This window comes from Vulpes lagopus, chromosome 1 (genome assembly GCF_018345385.1).
Source record: "Vulpes lagopus strain Blue_001 chromosome 1, ASM1834538v1, whole genome shotgun sequence".
Classification (NCBI taxonomy): Eukaryota; Metazoa; Chordata; class Mammalia; order Carnivora; family Canidae; genus Vulpes; species Vulpes lagopus.
The window spans coordinates 77,064,792-77,091,654 of NC_054824.1; the positions used below are offsets into that span (position 1 = coordinate 77,064,792).

Consider the following 26,863-nt stretch of genomic DNA (forward strand, 5'->3'; position numbering starts at 1 on the left):
GCGTCACCAGAGGAAAACTTCCAGTGAAGCATCACAGGGCCCTGTCTGGTCTGGCCAATATTTCAAATAGCTACAATATTGAAGCAATAATAAATTTACCGTAATAGGCCAAAGAACTGGGCCAAGAAGAGAAAAAGTACAGTTTGAGAGGGAAAATGCACAAAAGTTTCTATTTAAGTTTTTTTTTTTTTTAAGTCAGTATATTGGAAGGACTTTGAACAAACAACCAGCGGGTTTTAAGGGAGCACAAGCCTAGACAAGGCAGGCGATAATGTCACGGAAAAGGCTCCTATCTCCTGGCTCCTCCGAGAGAGTGCCAGCACCTTGAACACACTGCACCCAGGTGTGTGTAGGAAGGCCTGGCTAACTTGCCTTCAGTGGGCAGCAAGCAGGAGAACGAGGTGTCTGGAGACCATGTCATATCCAGAAAGCCATGGATAAATTTGGGACATGGGCCACAGAGAAGGGCTGATGACGAAGAGAGATGGTCATCAAATTTTTAGAGTCAAAAGGATTGTAGGAATAACTATGTAATCTCAACATTTTCCAGATAAAGGGGAAAAAAAGCCTATAATAATCACTTTTAAATATTTTGAAGGTTGCCAAATTAAAGAGGGAGCAGATTTTTCTGTTTTTCCACAGAGCAGAACTAGGACCGAAGGGCAAAAGGGGAGAAGATTCCGGTTCGACACATTGATAAAATCCTGAGCTCCTTTTTCTGGCCCCATTCCCCCAAATCCCCACTTTCTAGACTTTGGAGATACCCCAGCAGAGAGACTAGATAGCATCCCCGGAATATGCCAAATCCTGGCTACCTGTCTTCCAGTAAAAGCTCATCAAGGAACTTTCCATGGGCAGCCTGATAACTTCTCCTGCCTCAGTGTTCTCACCCCGCCACGAGTCTCTCTCTGTGTCACCGAATTATCACATTGTATGATGATTCTGTTCCTCTGTTTCTCCCTAGCGAGCCCCTGAAGGGCAAGGACTGTTTGTATCCTCAATGCCCAACATAGTTTTTGACTCATATTAGGTGCTCACTAAATGTTTACTGAGTTGGATTTCTCTCCGGTCAAAGGCAATGTCTTTCAAATACAAGACACCGGATGCCTCTGCCTAAAGGTTTGAGATCACCGGTAAATTGTAATCAACTGTCTCTTCTCAAGGAAGAACTTTCCTCCTCAAAGGCTATTTTTCCCCCAGCCTCCGCCTAGCCACAACTTGCCCTAAATGCAAACCCCACAGATTTACAGCTGGCTGTTCCATTCCTTACTCAAGTTAATTACAGATTAATTTTCAGGTACATTGAACAAAACTTTGATTGTGGTTGTAGAGTCGGAGCTTCTAAGAAAGATCCTAGAGATTTTAAGAAAGATCATAAGTGTGGCCCATTCTTCATAAAGTCTCCTATTTAGAGTATCTTTCTTTGTGTCGTTTCTAGTACCATACACTGTGATTATGCCCACCCCAGGGGATGCCTCAGATTATCCATGGAAAACACAAAAATTCTCACTGCATAAGTATGCATATGTATGTGCATATATGTTATATGCACACATATTTGATTAAATGACTAAAAAAGATGCAAAGTTTCCCTAGACTTCACCAACAGACTGATACCAGAATCTCGCTGTAACCCCTGGCTGGTGGTGAGGTGAGAGAGGGCTCCTCCAGGAGAGCAGGAGTGCACAGAGGAGCTGATGTGGCTCATTTGTTCGGGTGCTCTCAGCCTATTTCAAATTATTGCTCTTTTCATGCACCCAGTTAAAAAGGCTTATCTATTATCTACTTTTAACTAATCTTCACAGAAAGACACATGGCTTATCAAGTTTCTTGCAAAGAAACTGCAGTTTGAGGATAATGATTTGCATGAAAGCACAAGAGAACTTTGAACTCTCTGTCAGCCGCCTTGTGGGGTAAAGAAACAATGATAACCTAATCAGATCTGTCAAGAAGCCAGGCCAAAAAAATAATTAAGAGTGATCAAGGAGGCAATCTGAAATATGAAAACACAACTTCTGATGAAAAAGCTAAATTTCACCCTAAGGGCACCCTGAGTTCTGAGAGTATTAGCCAATGATAGTAGAACATGTGTACCATTTAGAAACTAATATATGCAAAGATAGGGAGTTGCAAGTTCAAGAATATTTTATTAAGAGAGCGCACGATCAAAAGAGTTTAGAGCCTGCTGGCCTGTTCTTGCTTCTAAAAACATTTTTTAAAAAATTTCTCTCTGATCATTTTAATTAATTGTAGAAAACTCTGAAATGCATGGAAGCTTCAAACCCAAGAAAATATCACCCATATTCTTCACCACCACAACATAAACATTGTTCACATTTGGTGAAATGTCTCTGCTATCATCAACATTTCATATAAAATGTCTTTCACAAGGGAAGCTGAACCTACAGGAATAACTTTACGGAACACCATGTTCCACCATGGGCCGCCGTGTCTAGCCTCCCTGGAGGAATGTCTAGCTCCCATGGCAGGAATGCAGCTGTGGTCCTGGCTTTTGAGCATTTGCCTATTACATTTGGGATAAGTTTCACTCTTGGTGGGGGCGTCCTATGACCTCTCCCCAGGCTCTACCGTGGGCGCCATACACACCATTCTTATTGAGGAAAAGGAAATTGGCTCAGCAACTCCTGTACTATCATAATTTTTAAATTAATTAGCTCATCTCAGCCATCGGTGACATGGTTAAGGAGTCATGCTCAGATTCCCAGATGTCAGGGGTGCAGGACTGCTCTGGTTTTCAGTAATCCCCAGGAATTCCGAGTATGTCCATCAGATGCCTTCCTCGAGGGCAGGGCACCATAGCTGAGGGTCCTGCAGTGACAGCCCCTGCCCTGGCTAATGTCAGCTCTGACATGTCCCTCACTACAGAAGCCGCCCTCAGTTTCACATTCGGACTCTTCTCTAGATGTTTGCTCATCATCTCCCCACAGGGAAACGCTAGCTGGTATTTGAAATAATCTCCTCACACTCAAAAATAACTTCTGACAATCTGAGTGGAAGCAGAACTTTTCCATAGGTTTGGCAGCATTTCCATTTTGATCTGAGATGAAATGCAGCATTTCCCAAGCTTTGGGCCATACCCTACATGGGGAACAAGACCCCATCTAAAACCTGGATGTCACTGCTTAACCCAGATGCTGCTGAACCAAATCACTATTTGTATCTCCGTCATATGATGTCCCCACTTTCGCTCTGCTACATACCAACCAGCCTACTTGTTGTGTAGTATGGAGGCTGGGGAGGAGAGGAAATTTTTATACAATACAAAGGCTGAAGAATTCAAATTCTATAATTGAAATAACAAGCTCCTCTGGCACAACATTTAACCAGGATCCAGCTTTAAAGTATTTGATTTATAGTTTTTTTTGTTGTTGTTTTAAAGCATAATTTTGGCATACGCTCTGGATCATTTTTCAGGAGTGGAAATGGATTTTCCCAGAATCCCTGTAGGTAAGCACACCCTAGTGATGGCCCTCACCCCCTCCAGCTAACACCAGGGGTGCAGTTCACGGCGCAGTGAGGCTATCTGACACATTCTGCAACTAAACCAGCAACCCAAACTTCATAACCATGCCATCTAATGAAATAAAACTCAAACATCCAAACTCTCAGATTGTTTCCTTCCTCTTACGCAGTTTTCGATGTGGATCTGGAATTATAGGAGAGTAGATAAAAGACTACAACAGCAGAATCACCACCCTTTCTGACATAATTTCCCAACGGATAAATTCACCTTTGGTAGGTCCAGGGGAGCTGAGGGGTGGTGAGAGTGCCTGGGGCCTGCGCCATATGTAATTCTGTTTATTTCGGTGAGGCTCACCCACAGTTACCAAAGATTAACAACTCCTACCCCCTCTTCCCTTTCTTTGGTACCTTTGTCATCCCAGCTTTTTAAAGTTCACCATATTCACTCTGCTGCCTATCAAAATCTCTAATTTTCCACTAGTATCTTCATTGTTCTTGCAACATATTTTTTTAAGTATACATTTATTTTTTTTAAAGTGCATTCATTTTAAGTAATCTCTATGCCCAACAAGGGGCTTGAACTCACGACCCCGAGATCAAGATTCACACGCACCTCCAACTGAGCCAGCCAGGCATCCCACAACTTATGTTTTAATACTACTGGCCACCTGAAATCCTTTTGAGTGTAGATTCAAAATGAATTAAGTAAAAAGGACACATTAATTCATCCAAAGTCATAGAATAAGTTGGAAGGATAATTGAGATCTAGATTTAAACACTTACCCTTTCCTTTGTTCTAGAAACTGTCCAGAATGCCCCCCTTTTAAAGAGATAGTCTTAAGCAAGAAATTGCAGTGGCTTCCAGGGAGGCAAAGGTAGAGGTGTGGTTTTAAGAAGAGAAAGATCGTAAGACAGTAAGAGATGGGAAGGATTGCTTTAGGACTGTTTTTCTTGAATATTTATGATTCTCAATATAAACATTGTTGGTCACAGAATTGAAGAAAAGAGTATCTTGCCAGGACAGTTCTCTGGTCCCGCCTGGGACTGGGATTAGGATATCAGAATTTCAACATTTAAAAAAAAAAAAAAAAAAAGCAATTTCCTTCCAAACCAGTTTCACGAAGTTTCCACAGATATTGTTAGGAAGATCATTCCCAGACACCCAGAAGCCCCAACTGTGAGGAGCTGGTTGGAATGCAAAAAAAAAAAAAAGTTAAAAAAAATGATGGGTGGAGAGAGCTTTCCCTCATACCACACCAGCAGGGAGCAAAGGGAAGATAGTACCACTTTCCTTTAACCCTTTCCCATCCCTGAAAAGGACAAAGTGGCTTTGGGTGTTGGATACTCTTCACACCCCAGGAACCCTACCGGCCTGGCTTCAGTTACTGTTTCAAAGCAAGAAATAATAAAAGGTGGATATTATGTGGAGCACACATTATTAATAGGCATCACAAAGGGGATATAAATATACCAGAACATCTGATTCCGACCTTTCCAGAAGGAACTGGGAAATCTATGAGATGAACCAAGATGGCATCAACACAGCCTTACTTTCTTAGCGAGCACAAAGCAAACTGAAGAAAAGGCCTTTCTCCCCGTGGCTCCTGACTTCCTGACTGCTCTGTGGCTTCATCTGGCCCCTGACCTACAGTCATCAGCTGAGAAGGCCCCCAAATTTTAACACCTACCTACTCCTGAAGCTAAAGGATCCAATCACTAACTCAAATGGCCAACACCATGGTCTTTCAGGAAACAAAAGTACCAAGGGTCCAAATAATCCCCACAAAAACCTTCTCGGTGGAGTAGTTCCCAGACAGAAAAATGAAACAGAGAGGTTCTGCTTGGCAGAGCAGGTGAGAAGGACGGAGGCACAGAAAAAGGCAAGATGTGAATTGGGAATTTGGTGATTCTAGACATGTATCCTTAATGCACAATCTCCTTGTACACTTTTCCCTTAGGGTACTGCCCGAGGCTCCCTTCCCAGCCCCTGAAACAGTGCCCTGGACCAGGAAGCAGGCCGGTATGCAGCGCCTCCAGAATTCTCCATGACTCCCTTCCCGCTCCTTTCCCAGGCCCCTCCCCCACCTCTACCTCAATGGTATACTGCTCGAAGATGCGCAGCTGCAGGAAGATGTCCAGCTTGATCTTCCGCTCGTGGAACAGCTCCTCCATCTGCACCTGGGCATCATCCAGCTGCTGCAGGACCGACTCGATGTGGCTGATGGAGCTGCTGTGGGGTGTCTTGTTGTTGGACACAGCCGAGTCCCTGTGGCAGAGTAGGGGGGGCAAAGGGAGAGGCCTTGCCATGTTAAAAGTGATATAGGGGCAGGGGGCCTTCCTCATGTGTGTAAGGTGGGTGTGAATCACCACCTGGGTCATTGAAGACATTTATCAACGCCTACTATGACCCTGGGGCTATCTCTTTAGTAGGTGAACCAACAATACTCATGTCTTCTTTGAGGTTCACAGCGCTGTAGCTCCGAGGCGAGCTGCTCTCCCACTCCTCAGACAGAATCGTGAAGGGGATCGGACAAAGGAACGTACGGAAAGGGCTCTACGTAGAACATATTAGGGAAATGGACTGGTTCCACACATACATGTAGCCTACTGTGCACAGCTTGAATACACACACGTGCGCATGCATGAGAGTAGACACACTGACCACAATGTGTAAGAGCAGACAAACTAAAGGCATATGAAAAAAAACATCACCCTTCCTAGTTCTACCTCACTGGATTGTTGTTAAATAAAAAGAGATCATGGCTACCAGAATTATTCACCCACTTTATAATGCTCTGCCAAAATCATGGGCTTGTGTCATTGCACAGGCTCCAAGCGGTAGTTAGGAAGGCACGGGATCTAGAGGCTGCAAGCCTAGATTAAGTCCCCGCGCTGACACACGGGGGCTTGTGGCCTTGGGACATCATCTCCTGGAGCCCCAACTGCCTCCTGCAGAGTGGACTTAATAACCCTTGTTCTGCTCACTTTGTGCTTCGCTGTCAAGTAAGACAGTGCATGTGAATATGCCCTGGGACCAGAAACATGCTGCATGAATGGCTGTTAATCCTGAAAGGACATAAGGAGTGTCGAGTGCTGACTGGGACACGGGTCCAGCTGGGGAGAGTAGAGGGTAGGCGCGCAGGAAGCTGGGACAGCCGTGAGGTTGCTAAGAGGATGAGTTCTGATTTGGGCTTTAAAAGAAAAGGATGAACCCAGCCAAGCAGGTGGGAGATGTGCACTTTCTGAGCAGGAGGGTCTACATGAGAGTGGCAGGGGGAGGTGGCATGTCACAGAAGGGAACCCAAAGGAAACCTACTGAGCTACTCAGAGAAGTAAGGGGTGGGGAGACCTCCAAAGGGATCATCATAACAGGACAATTACAGGTGTTTAGAAGTTAAGAGTCTCTAGGGCCCTAAAGCTTGATATAAACGGGCACATTCATGATCTTGTGGCATTTGGTGTCTTATGCAATGTAAGAAGTCCGAAGACAGGGGCACAATCAGCAGCAGGCTTTCTGACCACCAGTCCTACTGGCCTGTGTGTGTCTCAGGAGCAGCAGTATCTGAGCTCACGCTGTTTCCGAAGGGGGCAGAAGGCCAGTGGTCAGGGGCCTGTCCTTCTGTCACTCTGAGAGCTTCCAATTCCACCCTCTACTCTGGCCTCTTGGGGGCACAAACCCCCAGCATCGCACAGATCCCCCAGTCGTGAAAAGACTATGAGGCCTGAACTTGATCATCTGCTTATGCCTTTGCTGAGGACTCCGCGGTCGGAGGATATGCTCGTTCTTTCGGACCGTTCCTCTCCGTCTGTTTTCCATCTCGCAGCTTCCAGGAGGAAGAGAATGACTTCTGACCATTTTGTCAGTGTCACACTCACTAGGAGTCACAGAGATGTTGCAAAAGCCACCTGAGGTGCTTTGGTGATGAGCGCCAGAAGGGCCACAGAGACCGAGGTCTGCGTGCTCGGTGTGCGTGAGCCGGCTGCCCTTTCCCGCTGGGCCCCGTTCACTTCCTTTCCTCTGACCTGTCTTGGGATCGGGGAGGGGAGCCCTGGCTAGAGGCAGGCCGGGGGCTGGGGGGGGCACACAGCCAGGCTTCCCTCGGAGACCCCTGGAATTCGGCCTTAGAACAGGATCAGGCTGTCGCGGCCGTCGCCTCACAGGGTAACCTTCAGGCCTTCGGCATCACGCAAGGCTGGCGGCGGGCGCAGGTGTCATCCCCGCAGACCCAGCCCACGCAGAATGAAACCCGCCAAGCTTATAAACAGCAGTTGGACAGAAAACACGAAACCATAGCAAATTCTGGGGCTGACGGGGCTCCTGGAGCTGCCCCTTAGTCACGCAGAGGAGGCAGCGGAGGCCCAGAGAGCGGACGGACTGCCTGCTATCTGGAACTTTTTGAGGGAGCCAAGAACAGGAGGGTCCCTAGGCAGGCAGACGGTCATGCTGAGCTGGGGACGTGGGGGGGGGGGGGGGAAGAGGCTGTCTTGTTCAGAGGCGACAGGAGGACCCGCCACATCTCCTGTGTCGTCTGCAATCGACATGGTTAATGTCCTGCGGTAACTATGGTAACCCTCCTAGCTTGTCTAATGGGACAAAGGTACTGGGAGGGGGTGACAACAACCCTGTCCAGTTGAGGTGATTCCCTCAGGCCCCAGGGCTGGCCTGGGACTTGCTGATGAGATCATTTCTGTCCCAGCACTCGTGATTTCAGGGTCAGGAACAAGTCCCTGCGGGCAGACACCATTAGTGCCACCGAGTCCTATTTATGCAGCACCTGGGCATGGGGGGTGGTGCTGCGGGCTTGCTCAAGGCCTCGTGACATTTTATCTGAGGAGCCAGAGCCCTTGACAGGGACAGGAAACTGGATATTGATGCCAGCAGAAAGGAGGGGCAATGGTGTGGAGGATTCTAAACGAATATAAGGTTTTCGACAGGATTTTCCTTCGTAGTGGTGTCTGTTTAGGTTGATACAGAAGGAGTTGTATTTTCTGGGCAGCAAGGGATGGTGGAAAGGTCACATGTGGGTGATGGAGGGCAGAGTAGGACAACGAAACCCATTCTCTATATCCCCATGGGGCCAGAGCCAACCATTTTGCCAACTGGGGCACCAGCGTCTAGGGTTCAGCCTGAGATCAGAAGCCAAATAACACTATGCCCCATGATGGTTATTTCTCCACGTAACCCAATACGCCATAATTCTGAATTAAGGTGTTATTTATTTTCTGTTGAATGTTGCTAATTTCTGTGTTTCTGGTACTTACTGATTGCTGAATAACATCACAAATAATAACTAGTTCTTTGAAACATCAGAGCTCTTCCATGTACTGTTTCATTCTAAACTCAAGTTGGGTATGACACAGGCATTTCTGTATCTGACAGATGGAGAAACTGAAGCTCACACAAGACCACAAAGCCGGCTGTGGCTGAGCCAAGACTGGGACATGACTTATCTCACATCTAGTCGAGGGCATTTCTCACTGGAAAGCACTGCCCATGCTGACCTGGCCTCGCTGGGCTCCCCCAGGGAGGGAGGCGCTGACCTGAGCTGCTGGATAAGGTCTTCGCCTTCCTTGATGACATTGAGCGTGGCATCCAGAGTGGCGGTCTGCTGCTGCTGGAACTGCTTGATCAGTTCCTGGACCGCATCCACTGAGTCTGCACAAACGTCCTCCAGCATCTCCTTCTGAAGGTCTTCCATCCATGTCCACAACTGTCAGGGAGAGAGCAGAGACCCCACTCAGGGCAGACAGGAGAGGTCAGGGCTGGGGCAAGGGCAAGAGAGTCAGACAGGGGTCATCCAACCTACCCTCAAGCCAGTCAGTCCTTCTCATCAGCACACCTAAATTTATACTCATGACTCATCTCTGCTACGTTGACTCCATTAATGTCTCCACTCCCAAAGGGTGAGAACCACCCCTGGCTTAACTTCCCCGTGGTTCAGGGAAACTTGCAATCATAGAGCAGGGAGAGAGGTCTCTCATCTGTGAGGGACTAGAGGGAACAGAGGACTGATGAGGGACATAGATTATTTCATCTTTCGGAAACGAGGGCTCTGCACACTCCAGGCCACTAGATGTTGATTCCTAGAAATGTTATCATGATTTTGGAAACATGCGAAGAAGAATGTGATGTTCAATATGGACCAAAGGAAGATTAATTTTAAAAATAGGGGCTATGCTAAATTATGTTGCTCTTTTCAGGGTGCTAGGTGGGTTAGAAGGTTGGATGCTAAAAATGCAGCTTACCTTAATTTCAATATAAGCATGAGCCATTTCCCCATGGTACTCAAGACACGGAAATGCAGTCAGGGTGATATTACTGGTCAGGCAACTTTAAAAGAGGTAAGTATAATGTTTTGAACAGAATAAGCACCGAAAATGATGAGGAGCTAGACTGAATTACCGAAAACTCATGTAATGAAAGCTCTTCTTCTACTGAAACTAGATCTCCAGTGGCCTGCCACAGGGCTCTGCTTGTAATACTCCTGCTCATAAAATGATGGAGGGAAATGATGAGTTTGATGCTTGCTTAGAAATAAGGAATCTTCACCTGGCTAGCCAGAGAGATGAGCTCAGGGGTCTACCAGGAAAAACCAACCAACCAACCAACAGCCCAGTATGCACAGAAAAGTGATAGAATCAGATGTGGATTTTGGCCCTTATTCTTTTTCAGAACTCATGGTGTCTTTGAGTAAATCACTCCACCCTTGGCTCTCCATGACTTCATGTGTAAACTAGGTTGAGGAAAGAAAGCATTAAATAAAATGGTTAATTACCCTCCGGTTCTAACATTTCTGTAGGTCTTCCATGTTAAAAGCATGGACAGATAACCACCTGAAGCATAGTATTTCATCTAGTTTGTTCTCAGTATGGCAAATAAATCAGGGTGTGGCCTTTATAATTAGGGATAAGAAAAGAAACAATAAAGAGAGACAAAAATAGCCTTCAAATTTCAGACAAGTTATTCTTTGTTCTTTGGGTAGGAGAGGCTCCAGATGTGGCAGGAGAGGTTGAGTTAACAAGATTAACAAGCCCTAGGGGCAGCATGGAACAAGGTATAAACAATGTCCTTCTCGGACAGGTGAGAAACTCTCTGAGCCTCAGTTTTCTAATCTACAAAATGAATATAGGATCTGTTCTGCTCATCAAAGATTATGGAAATTAAATTACTTACTATTAATGCATTAAGTAAACATGCAGCATTATTAATAGGCCAATGGCATTGTGGGGATTGCCATAAGGAACACAGAATATTGTTACTCAGTGTTCCTGTCATTTGGCAGCTTATAATCTGGTTGTAATTCAGTTTATTTCCTTTACAAAAAACCTTTCTTTGGTTGTAAAAACACAAAACAAGCTTTCCAGACCATAGAAGCTGGGAAACATATTCCTACATGTATGAATGTATTTATTTTAAATCAGTTTGAAATCAGGAAGCTCAGGATATATTGGTCACTGGTGCTTCATGTTATTTCACACTTTCTGGCTGCCATTTTGCCTAGAGAGCAAAACCATCTTCTACAGGTGCTGAAGTCTTTCGGTAAAAGATAATGGGTTCTCCGAAAAAATATTGTAAAGAAAGGCAATATAGCATAGCGGTTGATGGTGTAAAGCCCTAGGGATGCCTGGGTGGCTCAGTGGTTGAGCATCTACCTTCAGCCCAGGGCGTGATCCCAGGGTCCTGGGATCGAGTCCCGCATTGGGCTCCCTACAGGGAGCCTGCTTCTCCCTCTGCCTGTGTCTCTGCCTCTGTCTCTGTGTCTCTCATGAATAAATAAATAAAATCTCTCTAAAAAAAAAAAAAAAGAGTGCAAAGCCCCAAGTTCTACCATGTATCAGCTAGACAACCTTGGGCAGATAACCTACCCCCTCCAAACCTCGATTGTCCTTATCAGCAAAGTGGGGATAATAGTGTCCACCCCCACAGTTGTAAATATTACTAATAAGTTGATATATAGACATGTGTGCATGCCTGTGTATAGATATACACAAATGAGTGCATTAGATCTATAAAGACATCTGTACCTATATGTATCATTTAGAAACAGTGCCTGGAATATAGGAAGTGCTATAGATTATATTTAAAAGATACTTTTGCTGCAAGTCACCTCCAGTTCCCACTAGAAGGCAACGGGAAAGTTTGAAGTACTTCTTCATTTTGGAATTGGTAAAAGATCAATACTGGATTTGGTCCTTCAGGATGCTAGGTTGAGCTGGGCCTCTCTTTGCTGCTTTTGCTGCTTTGTGCCAGGATATCTAAGGAAAGCCTAGAGACAGGCACGTCTAGATATTTCTAAAGGAAAGAAAGAAAAAAGGAAGGAAAGGAAATGATATGAAAAGAGAGATAAAAACTGTGGACACCAAACAAGTCGTGTCAGAGAAGGAAAAGAAACTTGATGTCCTTTTTATTTTTTTAAGATTTTATTTATTTATTCATGAGAGACACAGAGAGCGAGAGAGGCAGGGACACAGGCAGAGGAAGAAGCAGGATCCCTGCAGGGAGCCCAATGTGGGACTCGATCCCGGGACCCCAGGATCATGACCTGAGCAAAAGGCAGATGCTCAACCACTGAGCCACCCAAGTGTCCTTCTTTTTTTTTTTTTTTTGTCTTTCTTTCTTTCTTTCTTTCTTTCTTTCTTTCTTTCAAATTCTAGAAACTTGATGTCTTGCGGGAGGACAGGCATTGAGACAGATCAGGGTATAGGGATCTTGAGAATTTTCTTTGACTCAAGATAATTTTGTTCTCAGTATAATCCTTAAGCTATTGTAATGGCTTCATAGCTTAGAGGTCTTTTCTTTCTCCCCCCTTTTTTTTTCACGCTCAGCTCCCTGTGGAGCCCAACATGGGAGGGATGTGAGACCAAGACCTGAACTGAGATCAAAATCGGACACTTAACTGACTGAGCCACTCAGGCATCCCCATCCCCTTATTTTTAATAAAACTTGAACACTTCTGTGTTCAAGTTCTCTTTCTGAGGAAGTTCACCATGACTCATGGCACTCCCTCCTCCTGATGGTCATGTGGCTAAACAGCGGGGCAAAGAAATTGGGGGCAGAAATTGCCAGATAAAAATGAGAGGTCAGTGTTACAAAGGGACTAGGTTAAGACTAGGGGGACATCTGAGGATATACTCTGACCTCTGAAATCAATATTATTAGAAAAATGTGTCCTCCCCCAAAATAGTGTTTGACTAGTGAATTGAAACTGCTTTCTCACATTTCTGCTCACATATTCTACTATATTATAAACAAACTCTTGTCTGAGGCAGAGTCAAAACCTACTTTCTGCTACGGAAAATCAGCTAAGAGATAAATGACAAAGGACAATACTTGATGCGGCTCAGCCCAGTGGTTAGCAGCCTGAAAGGAAGCGCTGGTCTACCTACAAGAGGATAAAATGTCAAATAAAATTGCTAGTGATTAAAGAGAATTTGGCTTGGAGATGGAGGAGGAGACTTCAGCACCAAAGACAAAGGGTTAGTGACGTCTTTCTCTATTTTTCCTTCTGCTACAAAAACAAACAAGAAGGAAAGGAGCTCTTGAATGGAACTGATACTTCCCGGCAATAATTATTGATTCTTCCCCTCTCTGCCTACTCAACTACTTGACTTCAACCACTTCCTAGTTAAACTGGTGAGTGTGTGCGTGTGTATGCACATGTATGTCTGGGCTCTCCCGCTTGTCTCTAAAATCCCTTTCAGCTCTAACTTGCTATGGTCTCTCTCCAAAGGCTGATGTCAAGAAGAAATGGCTCTCTAAACTGAAACACAGGTACAGCTCAGGCACTGAGGCCTCCAAAGTCCAGAAAGTTTAACATCAGTTTGAGGATAATTGTGATATCAAGTTAAGACACTATTTACAACCTAGAAATCTTGAGTCGTGAGCCACGTGCAACCCCATGAGGCCACGTGCACAGTCACCTCCTAATGGCAGCACATTTTAATTGCATGCTCCTAATGTAATTTTTTGAATAAGCATATATAAAGGCATATATAAAATGGACATATATATCCCTAAACTATGAGTAAGGATCAATATTCCATTCTTAGGCTGCAATTTTCCTATCTGAACGTCCTATGGGTTTCCTTCTGTGTATGTGTCCATCTGATTTATCCTTGAAGAGCATGTCTGGACTTTGAAAAGAATCCACATCGGAAAGCCATTTCTATTACTAACTTATTAATTATCAGGCAGCCAGTGAGACCCAGTCAGAATGGTCTCTCACCTCAAGCTACCACAAGCAATGACTGCCCAAACCAAGTAAAATCATGGAGTATTTGAGGTCATTGGTGGTGTTGTTTTTTCCCCTACTATTCTCTATTTTGGTTTCTCTCCCGTAGGGTAATCCCTTTTTATCCTAACACGTTAGCACTGCATCTTTCCCATCAATCCACTACTCCCAGAATGACTCTCATGTCTCACTCGCTTCTAGATGCTCCTCTTGGTCAAACACACCTGTCCTCTGACCCATTCCTTCAGGGGTCTGCTCTTTGGTTGGCCGTGGTTACTTGGTCTGTGTCGATATACACACTTTGCTGGTTTTACATGTTCTTCCTTGCAGAGAACACACGTGGTTGTGGCCCCAAATACTTACATCCAAACAATGGACCTAATTCGAGAAGTTCTAGAACCTTAGCAGGAGTAGAGTCAAAGGAGCCTTTGAATGCACTCCACAAAATTAGTCCTAATAGTGAACCAGTGAGCTCAGGAGGGGCCAGCCCACGGAGCCCATCCTGCCTGCAGAGTGAAGCAGCCTGAGAAAGAGGCAACGGAAAAAAGGCAGAAAGGGAGACACTAGGAGGTTTGCAGAAATAATAAGGCTTATGGATGAGTGGTTATGGAAAGAGGTATTTTACACTATAGCCTTCACCTCCTGATCGGCTACAACTGACTGCCCTAAGACGTCTAACAGACACTGGTTCCACAGGGTGAACCGCCCTTCCCTCATTCTGAAGAGATCGTTTTTCTTTGGCATCGACTACCAGCTTTTATTTCTTAAATAAACACCATGACAGTTTGGCAATTGAAATAGAGGATAAAGCAGTCTTGCTCTTGAGAGCATCATCCCTTTAGAAGACTGATTTTTTTTTTTTTTTTAGTTTCGGTTCTACAGTGGATGGGTACAGGAATGTGTGTACATGTGAGTGTCTGAGGTGTTTGTGGGGTATGTGTGTGTGTGTGTGTGCGCGCGTGTGTGGTGCACGACTGAACAGAAAATAGCATGGAAGAATGATTTCACAGGTTTAGAAACAAATCGAAATGGGCATCTAGTGAAGCTGTGTAATAAAGAGTTAAGGTTGATTATGTTGGCCATACTCCATCTCCTTTTTTTTTTTTTTTTTAAGATTTTGTATATCAATTCATGAGAGACATACAGAGAGAGAGAGAGAGAGGCAGAGACACAGGCAGAGGGAGAAGCAGGCTCCCTGCGGGGAGCCTGATGTGGGACTCGATCCCAGGACCCCGAGATCACAACCTGAGCCAAAGGCAGGTGCTCAACCGCTGAGCCACCCAGCGGCCCCTTGGCCACATTCTTTAGTTAACTTGATTCTCATATTATTACTACAAAAATACCTAAAAATGAATATTTTGAAAGCCCAGCAATTGCAGCATTTCCATGGAAACGCAGCAAGGAAAGAAAATTCTGTCTGGACAGTCTCTGCAGAGCAGATGACACTTGCTACAAATGCCTTCTCCTTGGACAAAACAAATGAGGACTTGGGTAAATTCTTCTGCCTACATCCTCCCTAACCCTCCAGACCAGCAAAATGCCAGCTGCCCTCCTGTCCCCAGGCAAAAAGAAGCTATTTGAAAGCTCAGCACAATAGATACTAATAGCTGAGGCTCTGTAAGCCTACAAAGGTCCCAGGCACATGTTTTTTTCACCTCTTTATAGTGTAGCTCTTCTCTCCAAGTAGAGATGACAAATTTTATTTTTGTAAAATAACGTTATTGGGATTGTTATTTTCAATCAAACATGGCACCGAAGGAAAGTCATAAAACAAAAGAACGCAAAAGAAAATTAAGTCACTCATGACATTTAACTTCTTTGTATACTTCCTTCCTAATCTTTATTCTATGTGTATATCAAAATTGTGGTCACGCTGGACGTGCAGTGTCTCCTGTATTATACCCCAAGCCCTTTCTCATGCTATTAATGATCTTTTCACAATGTGATTTATAATGACCATATAATATTTCACTAGCTAGATGCACTCTGATTTGTTTAATGAATCACTCAGCGTGGAATATTTAGATAGTTTCTAATTATTCAAATTATGAAGAGCACTGCAATAAAATGGTTAGAAGGTATTAATCTTCCAGACTCCCATGGTCACCAAGAATTCAGGAAGCAGGGCCAAAAGGATTAAACGGACTCTTCAATCTGCAGAAGAAATGGGCCTGGAGAGTATCTTTTTCATATCCTCCTCCTGCTTCCTCTCTGGTCCTAATTAGAGTAAACCTTTTGATGTAGGAAGTGGGGAAAAGTAAAATTATGAACTTCAGCTTGGGGAGTCCTGGGAAGTCACGGTTAAATCATTTATGAAGATGGCTGTTGAGTTCCTGCTCAGAAATCTCCTGTACGGGAGGCTCTATCTAATTCCTTCAAAATCATATCCCACAACAACATTCTATTACATGGTGACACTAGTGCAAAAGCTCAGCAAATGATTGTATGCAGATAGGAAGAAAGAAAAGGAAAGAGGAGGGGAGGCTGGGTGGCTCAGTCAGTTAAGTGTCCGACTCTTGATCTAAGCTCAGGTCTTTTTTATTTTTTATTTTTTATTTTTTTAAGCTCAAGTCTTGATCTCAGGGTCATGAGTTCAAGCCCCTGATGGGCTTCACACTGAGCATGGAGCTTACTTAAAAAAAAAAAAAAAAAAAAAAAAAAAAGAAGGAGGAGGAGGAGGAAGAAATTAGCCATAAGTAGCCAGGAAGGATCTATGGCAGTATTTATGAGCATCTGTTTCCCATACCCACAACCTGGCCACACTTCACATTTCTCTGCTAAGATCGACCCTCCCCATCAAGGTCCTGCTTTGATGGCTGAAAATGTAAAGAGGAAAAGGAAGAGTAGGAGAGGGAAGAAAAGCAGAGGAGAGGAGGAGATGCAAGAGGAGAATAGGAGGGCAGCCTGGGTGGCTCAGCGGTTTAGCACCACCTTCATCCCAGGACGTGATCCTGGAGACCCGGGATGGAGTCCCACATCGGGCTCCCTGCATGGAGCCTGCCTTTCCTCCCTCTGCCTTGTCTCTGCCTCTCTCTCTCTCTCTCTGTGTCTCTCATAAATAAATAAATAAATAAATAAATAAATAAATAAAATCTTAAAAAAAAAAAAAAGAGGAGAATAGGAGGAGAGAGCATGGAAGAGCTGAGGCAAGCGGGAACAACCTTCAGGAAGACAGGTAGAAATCTCTGCTGGATGAGAAGCTCCATAACGTAGACAGACTCTTTTGTGAGCCTCAGTGTCCCCATCTGAAAACATGTTTAAGAAAATCTAGATCATAAGATCATCATGAGGATTCCATGTATCTGGCAAGTAGTAGGTACCCTGTTTAAAAAAAAAATACTGCCTCCTCGATGTTGAGTGCTTACAGTGAACCACATCTCAGGTCAGGTAAGTCACTTGTATCACTCCAGACTTAATTACTATTACTTACTATTATCAACATCAACTAAAGAAGGGGAGAAGAAACAGAAAGGAATCTTGAACATTAGAACTACGAAGGGCCTCAGGACCACCGAATCCAACTAAAGAGTTTTATAGATGAGGCAACCCAGGGTCAGGGCCATGGCGATCGGCACAAGGTCCCCTGGTTCCTTAGCTGCAGAATGTGGACTAGAACCCCAGCCTTTCAGCTCCATGCACAGAACATGGGAGATGGAGTGAAACTGCCCTCATCCACCACCTCCCCGGGCAGCTAGCACCCCCACAGCCCTCACGGGGAATATGACTCCCATTCATTCATGCTCCATTCCATCACCCACAGGCTCATAATTAAAAGAGAATACGCATGCCTTTGGTTTCCAAAACCATTATTAAGAATCGGGTGAGCCACAAGCAAGCAGACAACCAGGCAGGAAAACCTGGATTAAAGCTAATCCCCTTGCTTTACAGACACTCATCAGAGAGTGGCTGTGGGTCCCACAGAGAGGAAGCACAGCCATCGTCAGGGAGCTCGCCAGCCCTTCATCTGCCTGGGGAATCTCAGTTTAGAAAACATTATCTTTTCATGTTTTTCTCTGATAGGCACTACAATGATTTGTATTCATTCCCACCAAGTGTCAGAAAAGCCTGTGAAGGAGTAACAACCAGGCTTCTTAATGCATTTCAAATATCAAAAATCAACTTAATTAAGTAGGGTTAAATTTTTTTTTTCCTGAGAAGCAATCAAACTTTAATTAATACTCCATTAAAATGAATTCCTGGGGGAACACAAGCATGCATACACCTAATGAGTTCATCTGCCAAGGGTGTTATTACAGAGGATGCTAAATGTGCCTCCTTGCTGGCCACTTACTCAGTTTCAGAGTGTCCCATGTTAATCAGAAATGAAAAGCCACTGCCGGTCCGCAACCCCCTCCTCTCCATGAGCCCCCGGCCCTGCCTGCCGACAGTGTAACACAATCCATCCTCCCCTCTCCCATCTCCACTTGGCAAAGGATTCGGGGCCAGATTCAAGCCCAGATGGCTTCCTCCTGCATGAGGGGTTCCTCTGTCCCCCTTCCTTCACTGGCTGCCACCCCCCAATCGGGCAAGTTGAGAACCAGCCCGCTTTAACATCACCCTCTGGCAGACCTCATTAAGCAGATTTAATCCTCTGTTTTAAAAAGATAAAAGAAAAACATAGAACACATTTGCAAACTCTGGATGCCCCTCGCTGGTAGCAAGGATGATCAAAGTTCCGCGGGACTGATTTCTGACGGGGGAACAGCAACCCAGAGAGGGTGGCTGTGGGGTGGGAGCCCGCAACGTCCCACTGCCTGTTGCCCAGGGAGCCCCAAAGCTCGCTAGCTGCACACTCCCTGAACTCCCTGCCTCGGTGGACCCCTCCCCACTGGAGATGAGAAGGAAATTTTGTTCCATTTGGGTCCAGACCTAAATAGGGATTATCAGGGGCAGGTGGTCGGTACATCACAGCTGGAGGGCCCATGCCCACCCAGGCCCTGGGCCCAGCTCAGGGGCCACCCTGCTGGGGAACTGACCCGACACCTGCCAGCCCTGCGTCCCCCCTCCCCGCCTCACCTCTTTGGTGTGCGTGTGGAAGGAGACCGACATGTCCAGGAGAAGCTTCCGCTGCTCCACCCGGCGCACGAAGTCCTGGATGCGCACCTCCAGGTGCCGCGCCGCCTTGTAGATCTCCTCGGGGTCACACTCCCCAGTCTGGGCCAGCTGCTCGGCGGCCTCCAGCAGCTTGTCCGCGTTGGTGTAGGTGTTCTGGCAGCAGCAACAGTGAGGGAGAGTCAGCGAGCAGCCCCCTAGCCCCCCGGCCCCCCGGCTGCCCCCGGCTCCCCGTGCCGGCCGCTGGCACCGAGGAGCCCTGTCCCCAAGCTGGCAGCCTGCCCGGCAGCTCGGCGTCAGCGGGCACGAGCCACTAGCCTCCTCCGTCCCCGGGAGGAGCCAGCGCCCGTGGGGCACATCGAGGACCCCCGGCCTGGCCGAGATGCCCCCCTGCCTCCCCCTGCCAGGCCGGGGCTGCCAGAGTCACAGGTGCCGCATCTGGGTCCCGTCGGTGTTTCCAGGTGACGACACCCGGGAAGTGGGCCACCTGTCTGGTGTCCCCCGCCCAGGTCCCTCTGGCTGCTGGTGTTTATCTCTTGGAAGGGAGCTCCGTCTTTGCAGGGGAAGGGGCCGGGGACCCCCGGGAGCCCCCGCCAGGAAGCAGCCCTGGTCAGAGCGAGGAGGTGCAGGCTATTCCCTGCAACCCAGCGAAGACTGCTGTCTGCAGGAAGGCTGGGAGGAGCCTGGGGATTTTATCCCAAGTTCCTGCCTGCACATGCACATCACACACACACACACACACACACTCCTCCAACCCATGTCTGTACACACCGTGGTATTCTCTAGAGCATTTAAAAAGGCAACCAGCTTGTAATTATTATTCATCAGAATGGGAGTCGCTGCCTTTAGGAGAGTTATGCCACGGATTCAACTTCTCCTCAGCAGGCTTCCTTTTAAACACATACCTCCTATACCCTGATTTAGAACCGGTGACTCAAGCATATATCATATCTCTTAATACCTCTAAAATCATACATGCTCTATAGAGCGGTAAACAAGTGGTTACTGGTGAGGATGCAAATCTGGCAGCAGAAAAGTATCAAAGGCAAAGCGAGTGAGTACTGAAACGGATTTATGAGCAATGGCTTTGCCTTTGAAGTGGCCCTTAGTGTAGCGTCCATGGAGTTTTCATGTTTGTCTTGTTTTGGGAGGTTTTTGTTTTGTTTTTTGTTTTTTTAAGACTCACCTGAAGATCTGGGCATTAACGATCGAATTGTACTCCCCGCCCTACCACCCCCTCCGGAAACTCACATGTTGGGGTCCTAACCCTCAGAACCTCAGAATGTGACCTTATTTGGAAACCAAGTCATTGTAGATGTAATTAATTAGGATTAAGTCCTATTGGAGAAGAGTGGGTTCCTAATCCAACACAACTGGTGTCCTTACAGAAAGAACACCGTGTGAAGATGAAGCAGAGATTCGGGGATGTATCTACCAGCCAAGGAATGATGAACAGTGCCAGCAAACTATTAGAGTAAAGAGAAGCATGGAACAAATTCTCCCACATATCCCTCAAAAGAACCAAACTGATCTTGTATTTCTAGCCTCCAGAACTGAGAGGCAATAAATGTCTGTTGTTTAAGCTACCCAGTTTCTGATGCAGCCCCAAGAAACTACTCATGCACGGGGGTAGAAACTTTCAGAGGCTGTTGAGACAGACTCTTGACTGTACTGAGGAAGATGGGCAAACCTTCAGTAAACACCTGCCATGGTTTTAAGAAACACTTAGGGAGGTTCCAGTGGATCCTTAAGGAATGTTACCTGAAAAACAATAGCCTAGGGCAAATGCTGCCCCAATGCAGGTGAGGTAGGGTGGTAGTTGGATTTGAAAAGGAGGAAAAATCCTTTGGCCCCTAGTAGGGAATTCGTAGAACCACATGATCCTTGTGTGAGGAAAGAGGCTTTGCCACTTAACTAAGGGTATGTTGATTCTGGAAAGCAAGTGAAGGAAGTACTCAGAGTCATGATGGAAATGCCAAGAGAGATGGGAAATGATGGGCAGGAGAGACCTCCTGGGCTGAGAGCCAGGTTGAATGAGGCTCTTAAGGGTTTATCCAGAATTTCTAGTAAATACACCCAGAACAGATGGGAGAGAGGCTTGTTTTTGTTTTTTTTTTTGTCTCTCTCTCTCTCTCTTTTTTTTTTTTTAAGGAATCCTTCATATCTTTTACCTTAAACCCCAGAGAATTTCAGGAAACCCCAAAGAAACCCAGAGGTTGTGACTTTATAATTTCAAGGCAATAAATAAATATTTGTGGCAAAGCCAAAGCGAGCTCATTTGAAAGTTAAGTTTGGGACGAATATGAGATAAATAAAAAGCAGAACTTAAGTACTCACTGCATATAAAGTGGACAACTTGTCCCAGTTTATCTGGGACTTTCTCTGCTTCTAACACTAGAAGTCGCATCGATTCTGAGCAAGTTGGGACGGCGGATCACCCCAAGACACACCTAACGCTGTAAGTCTGTCAGGAGTACAGATCCAAATACAATGTATGCTGCCTCCAAAGATAATTGTATAATCACTCTTGAAAGAAATATGGCAACTCATAAAACTGGGCAAGTAAATAATAATTAAAGGTTAAGGTTCCCTGACATGATATAGATGCTGAGAAAATGGATACAAACTGAGAATAAAAATAGTCAATAATTATTGAATAATTTTCACATGCCAAGGACAATCTAAAGATTTATATTTAGATTAACTGCCTTGATCTTCAAAATAACCCTATGAAGTTGCTACAGTTATCAGCCCCATATTACAGAGGAAGAAACTGAGGCATGGAATAATTTCTGGCCAAGGTCATATATCTCATAAGTGACAGAACCAAGATTAAAATCTTTTCTGGTTTCAGAGCCCGAGCTCCAACCCATTACACTATCCTGTCAGATGAAGAAGGGCCTTGGCAAGCCATGCTGACGTGTTTTACCCCAAAGGCAGCGGGAAGCCAATGAACAATCCTACATAGGAGACAGATGTGATGGGTGTATAGTGTATAGAGACACTGGTGTGCCTCTATACAGAGTGAAAGCAGAAGCCTAAGGATGGCCAGGATTCAGCAGAGAAGGAAGAGGGCTTCTCATTTCTTTATGCCCCTGGTACTCTATGTTTATCCCATTCCGTATCCATTACCATGCCCACAATAACAATGTGCTTCCATGGTTATCTCCCTACTGGTCTATGAGCTTCTCAAATGTAGGTTCCATGTTTCATTCATCTTTGGTTCTTCATGCCAGAACCATGGCTGGTATACAATAGGCACTTGTTAAATGTTTACTGAATGAACAAGGCACAGAGATGGGAATGGGCGTGATATGTTTGGATAAGTTGAGTCAACTTGAGCAAATTAGACAGTGGTAGGAAATCGTACTGGATATGGCAGAAAAGAGTTAGAGAATAGATTTTATAAAGGAAGGGGGATAATAAAGACAGGTAGGAGGGAATGGGGTCAATGCTAGAAGCTGGGCTCTCTGCTTTCCCTGCTGCCCAGGCTGCCTTCCTATGACTGCCAAAAAGAGATTCTAAACTTCAAATTCAGTCATATCTCTCTTCTACTTAAAACTGTTCAGTGGCTTCCCACTGCCTTTGGAGTAAAATATCTTAGCATGGCATGCCAAGGCCCTTCTTCATCTGACACTTGCTTTTTCTCAACAGCTTCAACTCACACATATTCCCAACAGCCTAGGAAATAAACTGCTGACACTTCCAGAAACTCATTGCACTGAATCCAGCCCCTATGCTTCTGCTTGGGAGGCCCTTCTTCCACTTATTGTACATAACCAACTCTTATCCTTTAAGACCCAGCCTCTGTATCACTTTCTCCTGGAGGTCCACCCTCTTATCCACGTCTCACCCAAGTTTGGCTTAGATGTGCTCTTCTGAGCTCCCAGAGTGATCTGTGCCAATCCCCTCCTTGGTACTTGCCATATTCTAATGCAAATGTTTGCCTTTCTCATCTGCCTAGAGGCAGATAATGTCTTTCATCTCTTTCCCTTAGTGCCTGGCACCAAGTAAATGCTCCATAAATATTTAGTGAATGAATTAATAAATTAACGAATACATCACTCCCCATCAATCCTAATACTCAATCCTTGGCTCTCATCAACTACGTGTTACAAGACCTTACATGCTAGAATTCATATTCAATGTTCATAATCAATGTCCCATTTGGTTTATCCTACCTCCTGGCATAGTCTTGAAATAAGAATGTGCTTAGAGAATATCAACTAGAGTATTGTGAAAGCACTGCGTTGAAGCCTGTCATCACCCCAAATTGGGGTACAGATCACGACAGGCTTCTGCTCATCCTCTGACCAAATAAACAACAGTTTCTGTCCCAGGGCCAGAGTTGGACTTCACTCTCGTACAGTTCTTAGGCATTCTTTGGTTTCCAAACCTTCTAGCCCCTGCCTTGTACTTGACCCCGTATCAACATTACCCAATTGACATGCCAAAAATGGGTATAAGAGCTGGGTTATTGATCCTTCAGCCACTGGGCTTTCAAGCAGGGCCTGTGGTTGTCCTGAGTCAGACAATTGGGACACGTAGATAGTTGCAATTTCTGCTCTTCTCTCCCCAATCTCTATTTCAACCAGGTAAAACACCCTAGAAAATTCAAGCCTTCCATTCGCCTGTTGCAGCCCCGGCCCATTATTTTTTTGCTTTCTCCTCAAGGAAAAAACAGAGCATTCTAGGATAACTTGTCTCTGAAAATAGAGGCATCCCCCAAACACAGGCATGGTTTCAGACTTCCTTGGCTAAAGCAGAGGGTCAGGGGACAAGCTTTAAAGACAAGGAGTAGAAGAGACTGTGACTATAAACACCTATAGCATCAAGAGTTCCTTGGTAACGGAGTTAGCAGGGACGCCTGGGTGGCTCAGTGGTTGAGAGTCTGCCTTCGGCTCAGGTGGTGATCCTAGGATCCTAGGGTCCTGGGATCAAGTCCCGCATTGGGCCCCCCTCAGGGAGCCTGCTTCTCCCTCTGCCTATGTCTCTGCCTCTCTCTCTCTCTCTCTCTCTCTGTCTCTCATGAATAAATGAATAAAACCTAAAAAAAAAAAAAAAAACCAAAAACCTCACGGAATTAGCACTTTTGGCTCTATGCTCTGGACAGGAGGAAGGTTGAGGCCCAGGAGGCACTTTTATTATTCAAAAGAGGCAGTGTGGACTGGAGAATGTGACTACCAGAGGACCAGGAAAAAAATTCTTTCCCGATAATTATTTTTCCAGGCTGGCATGGCTGGAACCCATGGGCAGTGAGAGGAAAGGAGAAAATATATATAAACATTGAAGGAAAGAAAGACATCGAAGTATAGGCATTGAGGAAGGTACAAACTTATCTCTGGATTTTGACCTTAGTGAATGGCAGACAAATCAGACAGATGCCCCAAACTTTACATCTGAATAGTACTTTACAGTTGACAAATTTCTGTCACCTTCTTTCCTTACCCAGTCTGGGGTAGATATGCAAAGAATGCATCTATGTGTGAGGATATGAGCAAGGCTGGGGAAAGAATTACCTGAAAGAATGAAAGGTAATGGCACCCACTATTCACACAGGGCTGGGAATGGTACCTGTTTCTACGAGTCACATTAGAAAACTTCATGAATCACAGGATATTAGGTAGAGTAGTCAGAAGAGTCTTGCCTTAGCAAGGGTGAATAATGAGCCTTAGACCTAGCACTGCTCTGGTCCTACCTAACAAATTTTCTAAGAAAGGCCTGAAAAGATCAAACTTTTTTCAAGGAACTTAACTGTGTCTCAGAACAAAGCTTAGGAATATTTATAGGAATACAGAAATATTCAGCAATCAACAAGGTAAAATTCACAATGTCTGGTATCTAATAAGAAACTACTAGACATACAAAGGAGTAGGAATATATAACCTATGATGAGGAGAAAAATCAATCAAAACTGACCCAGAGGGATCCCTGGGTGGCGCAGCGGTTTGGCCCCTGCCTTTGGCCCAGGGCGCGATCCTGGAGACCCGGGATCGAATCCCACATCAGGCTCCCGGTGCATGGAGCCTGCTTCTCCCTCCGCCTGTGTCTCTGCCTCTCTCTCTCTCTCTCTGTGACTATCATAAATTAAAAAAAAAAAAAAAAAAAAAAAAAATTAAAAAAAAAAAAAAAAAAACTGACCCAGAGCTGACACAGATGTTAAAATGAGCAGATAAGGATTTCTAAATGGTGATTTTATAGGACACCTGGCTGGCTCAGCGGTTGAGTGCCTCCCTTCGGCCTAGGGCACGATCCTGGAGTCCTGGGATCCAGTCCCACATTGGGCTTCCTGCAGGGAGCCTGCTTCTCCCTCTGCCTGTGTCTCTGCCTTTGTCTCATGAATAAATACATTTTTAAAATCTTTAAAAAATGGCAATTATAACTGTATTTCATAAGTGAAAAAGTTAAATAGAGAAATAGAAGACCTTAAAAAAAAGACCTTGCATTTGAAAAGATGAAAAATATACTGGATGGTATCAATAGTAGGTTAAACATTGCAGAAGAAAAGATTATTGAACTTAAAAACATAGCAATAGAAACTATTCAAAATGAAATGCTGAGAGAAAAAGAATTTTTAAAAATGAAGTACCAATGAGCTGGGGACAACTGTAATAAAGCTAACACACATGTAATTGAAATCCTAAAAAGAGAGTATGGGAAGTAAAAGGATATTTAGAGAAATAATGACCAAAAAAATCCCAAACTTATTAAAAACTATAAATCCACAGATACAAGAAACTAAAACTTAAGAAACCCAAGGAAAACTACACCAAGGCCCATAAAAATTGAGTCAAGCCAAGTGGAAAAAAAAGAAAAGGAAATCGTATAAGTGATCAGAGGTAAAAAGACAAGCTACACACACACACACACACACAGTGACAACAGACTTCCCACCAGAAACGATGCAAGTGAGAAAATAGTGGAGCAACATCTTTACTAAAAGAAGGAAAAATCCTGTCAACCTAGAATTCTGTGCCCACCCCAATTATTTTTCAAAAACAAAGGTGAAATCAAGACATATCGAGGCATACAAATCTGAAAGAATTCTTCACCAGCAGATTTGCATGACAAGAAATGTTAAAGGAAGTCCTTAGGAAGAAGGAAATGGCACCAGATGGAAATACAAATTCACACACAGGAATGAAGAACACTAGAAATGTTAACTATGGGGAAAATGTAGATTTTTTTCTTATTGTTTAAATCTCTTTAAAATATAACATAAAAATAATAATAGCGTAGCATGGAGTTTATAGTGCATGTAAAAGTAAAACATATGACAATAATAGCACAAAGGTCAGAATGGGAGAAATGATGTTATTCCACTTTGTATATAGTATGAGAACTTTATATACTTATAAAAGAACCTTATGCTGTATATAAAGTGGCATAACATCATTTGAAGGTGAACCATAATAAATTAAAGTCACATACTATAAACAACCCTAAAGTAACCATTAGAGTAACAAAATAGATATAGCTAATAAGCCAACAAAGGAGATAAAATGAAATCATAAAAAATACTCAGTTTGCATCACGATAAGTGTATTTTTTAATCCCTATCATATATTTCCCTAATCCCCTTACCCACCTTTCCTCTGGTCACCATTGGTTTGTTCTCTATAGTTAAGAGACTTTCTTGATTTCTCTCTTTCCCTCTTTCGTTTTCTTTGCTTGTTTTTGTTTCTCAAATTCTGCAAATGTGTGAAATCATATTGTATTTGTCTATCTCTGACTGGCTTATTTTGCTTTGCATTATACTCTCTAGCTCTAGACGAAAAGCACATTAGCACTTTCTGGGGGATACTGGGGGTGAAGCGATTGCTAATGGCTATAGAGTTTCTTGTGATGAAATTGTTCCAAAATTAATTATGGTGATATTTGCACAACTCTGTGAATATACTTGCAACCACGGAGTTGTATACTTTAAAAGGGTGAATTGTAGGTCATGTGAATATATCTCAATAAAGCTGTGTTTTTTTTTTAAGGAAAAAAATATTCAATTAACCAAAAGAGGAAGAAAAGGGGAGAGAGAAAGTAATAAAGAATAGATGAAACAAATAGAAAAAATGTAACAAGATGATAGACAAACATATCAA

General features: G+C 44.4%; 1 protein-coding gene across 21 annotated transcripts in view; it reads right to left on the reverse strand.

Moving 5' to 3' along the window:
- The window catches only part of KALRN (kalirin RhoGEF kinase), a 661,253-nt gene that overhangs the window by 301,978 nt on the left and 332,412 nt on the right, over positions 1–26,863 (reverse strand). For 17 of the 21 annotated variants that reach the window (XM_041763054.1, XM_041763093.1, XM_041763035.1 and 14 more), the window contains exons 11-13: positions 18,732–18,923; positions 8,986–9,194; positions 5,575–5,749 (exon numbers count right to left, since the gene is read on the reverse strand). In XM_041763054.1, coding sequence (XP_041618988.1) covers positions 5,575–5,749; positions 8,986–9,194; positions 18,732–18,923 — 576 coding nt within the window. The remainder of the gene's footprint in view (positions 1–5,574; positions 5,750–8,985; positions 9,195–18,731; positions 18,924–26,863) is intronic. The other 4 variants (XM_041763076.1, XM_041763066.1, XM_041763166.1 and 1 more) reach the window with 1 other exon arrangement.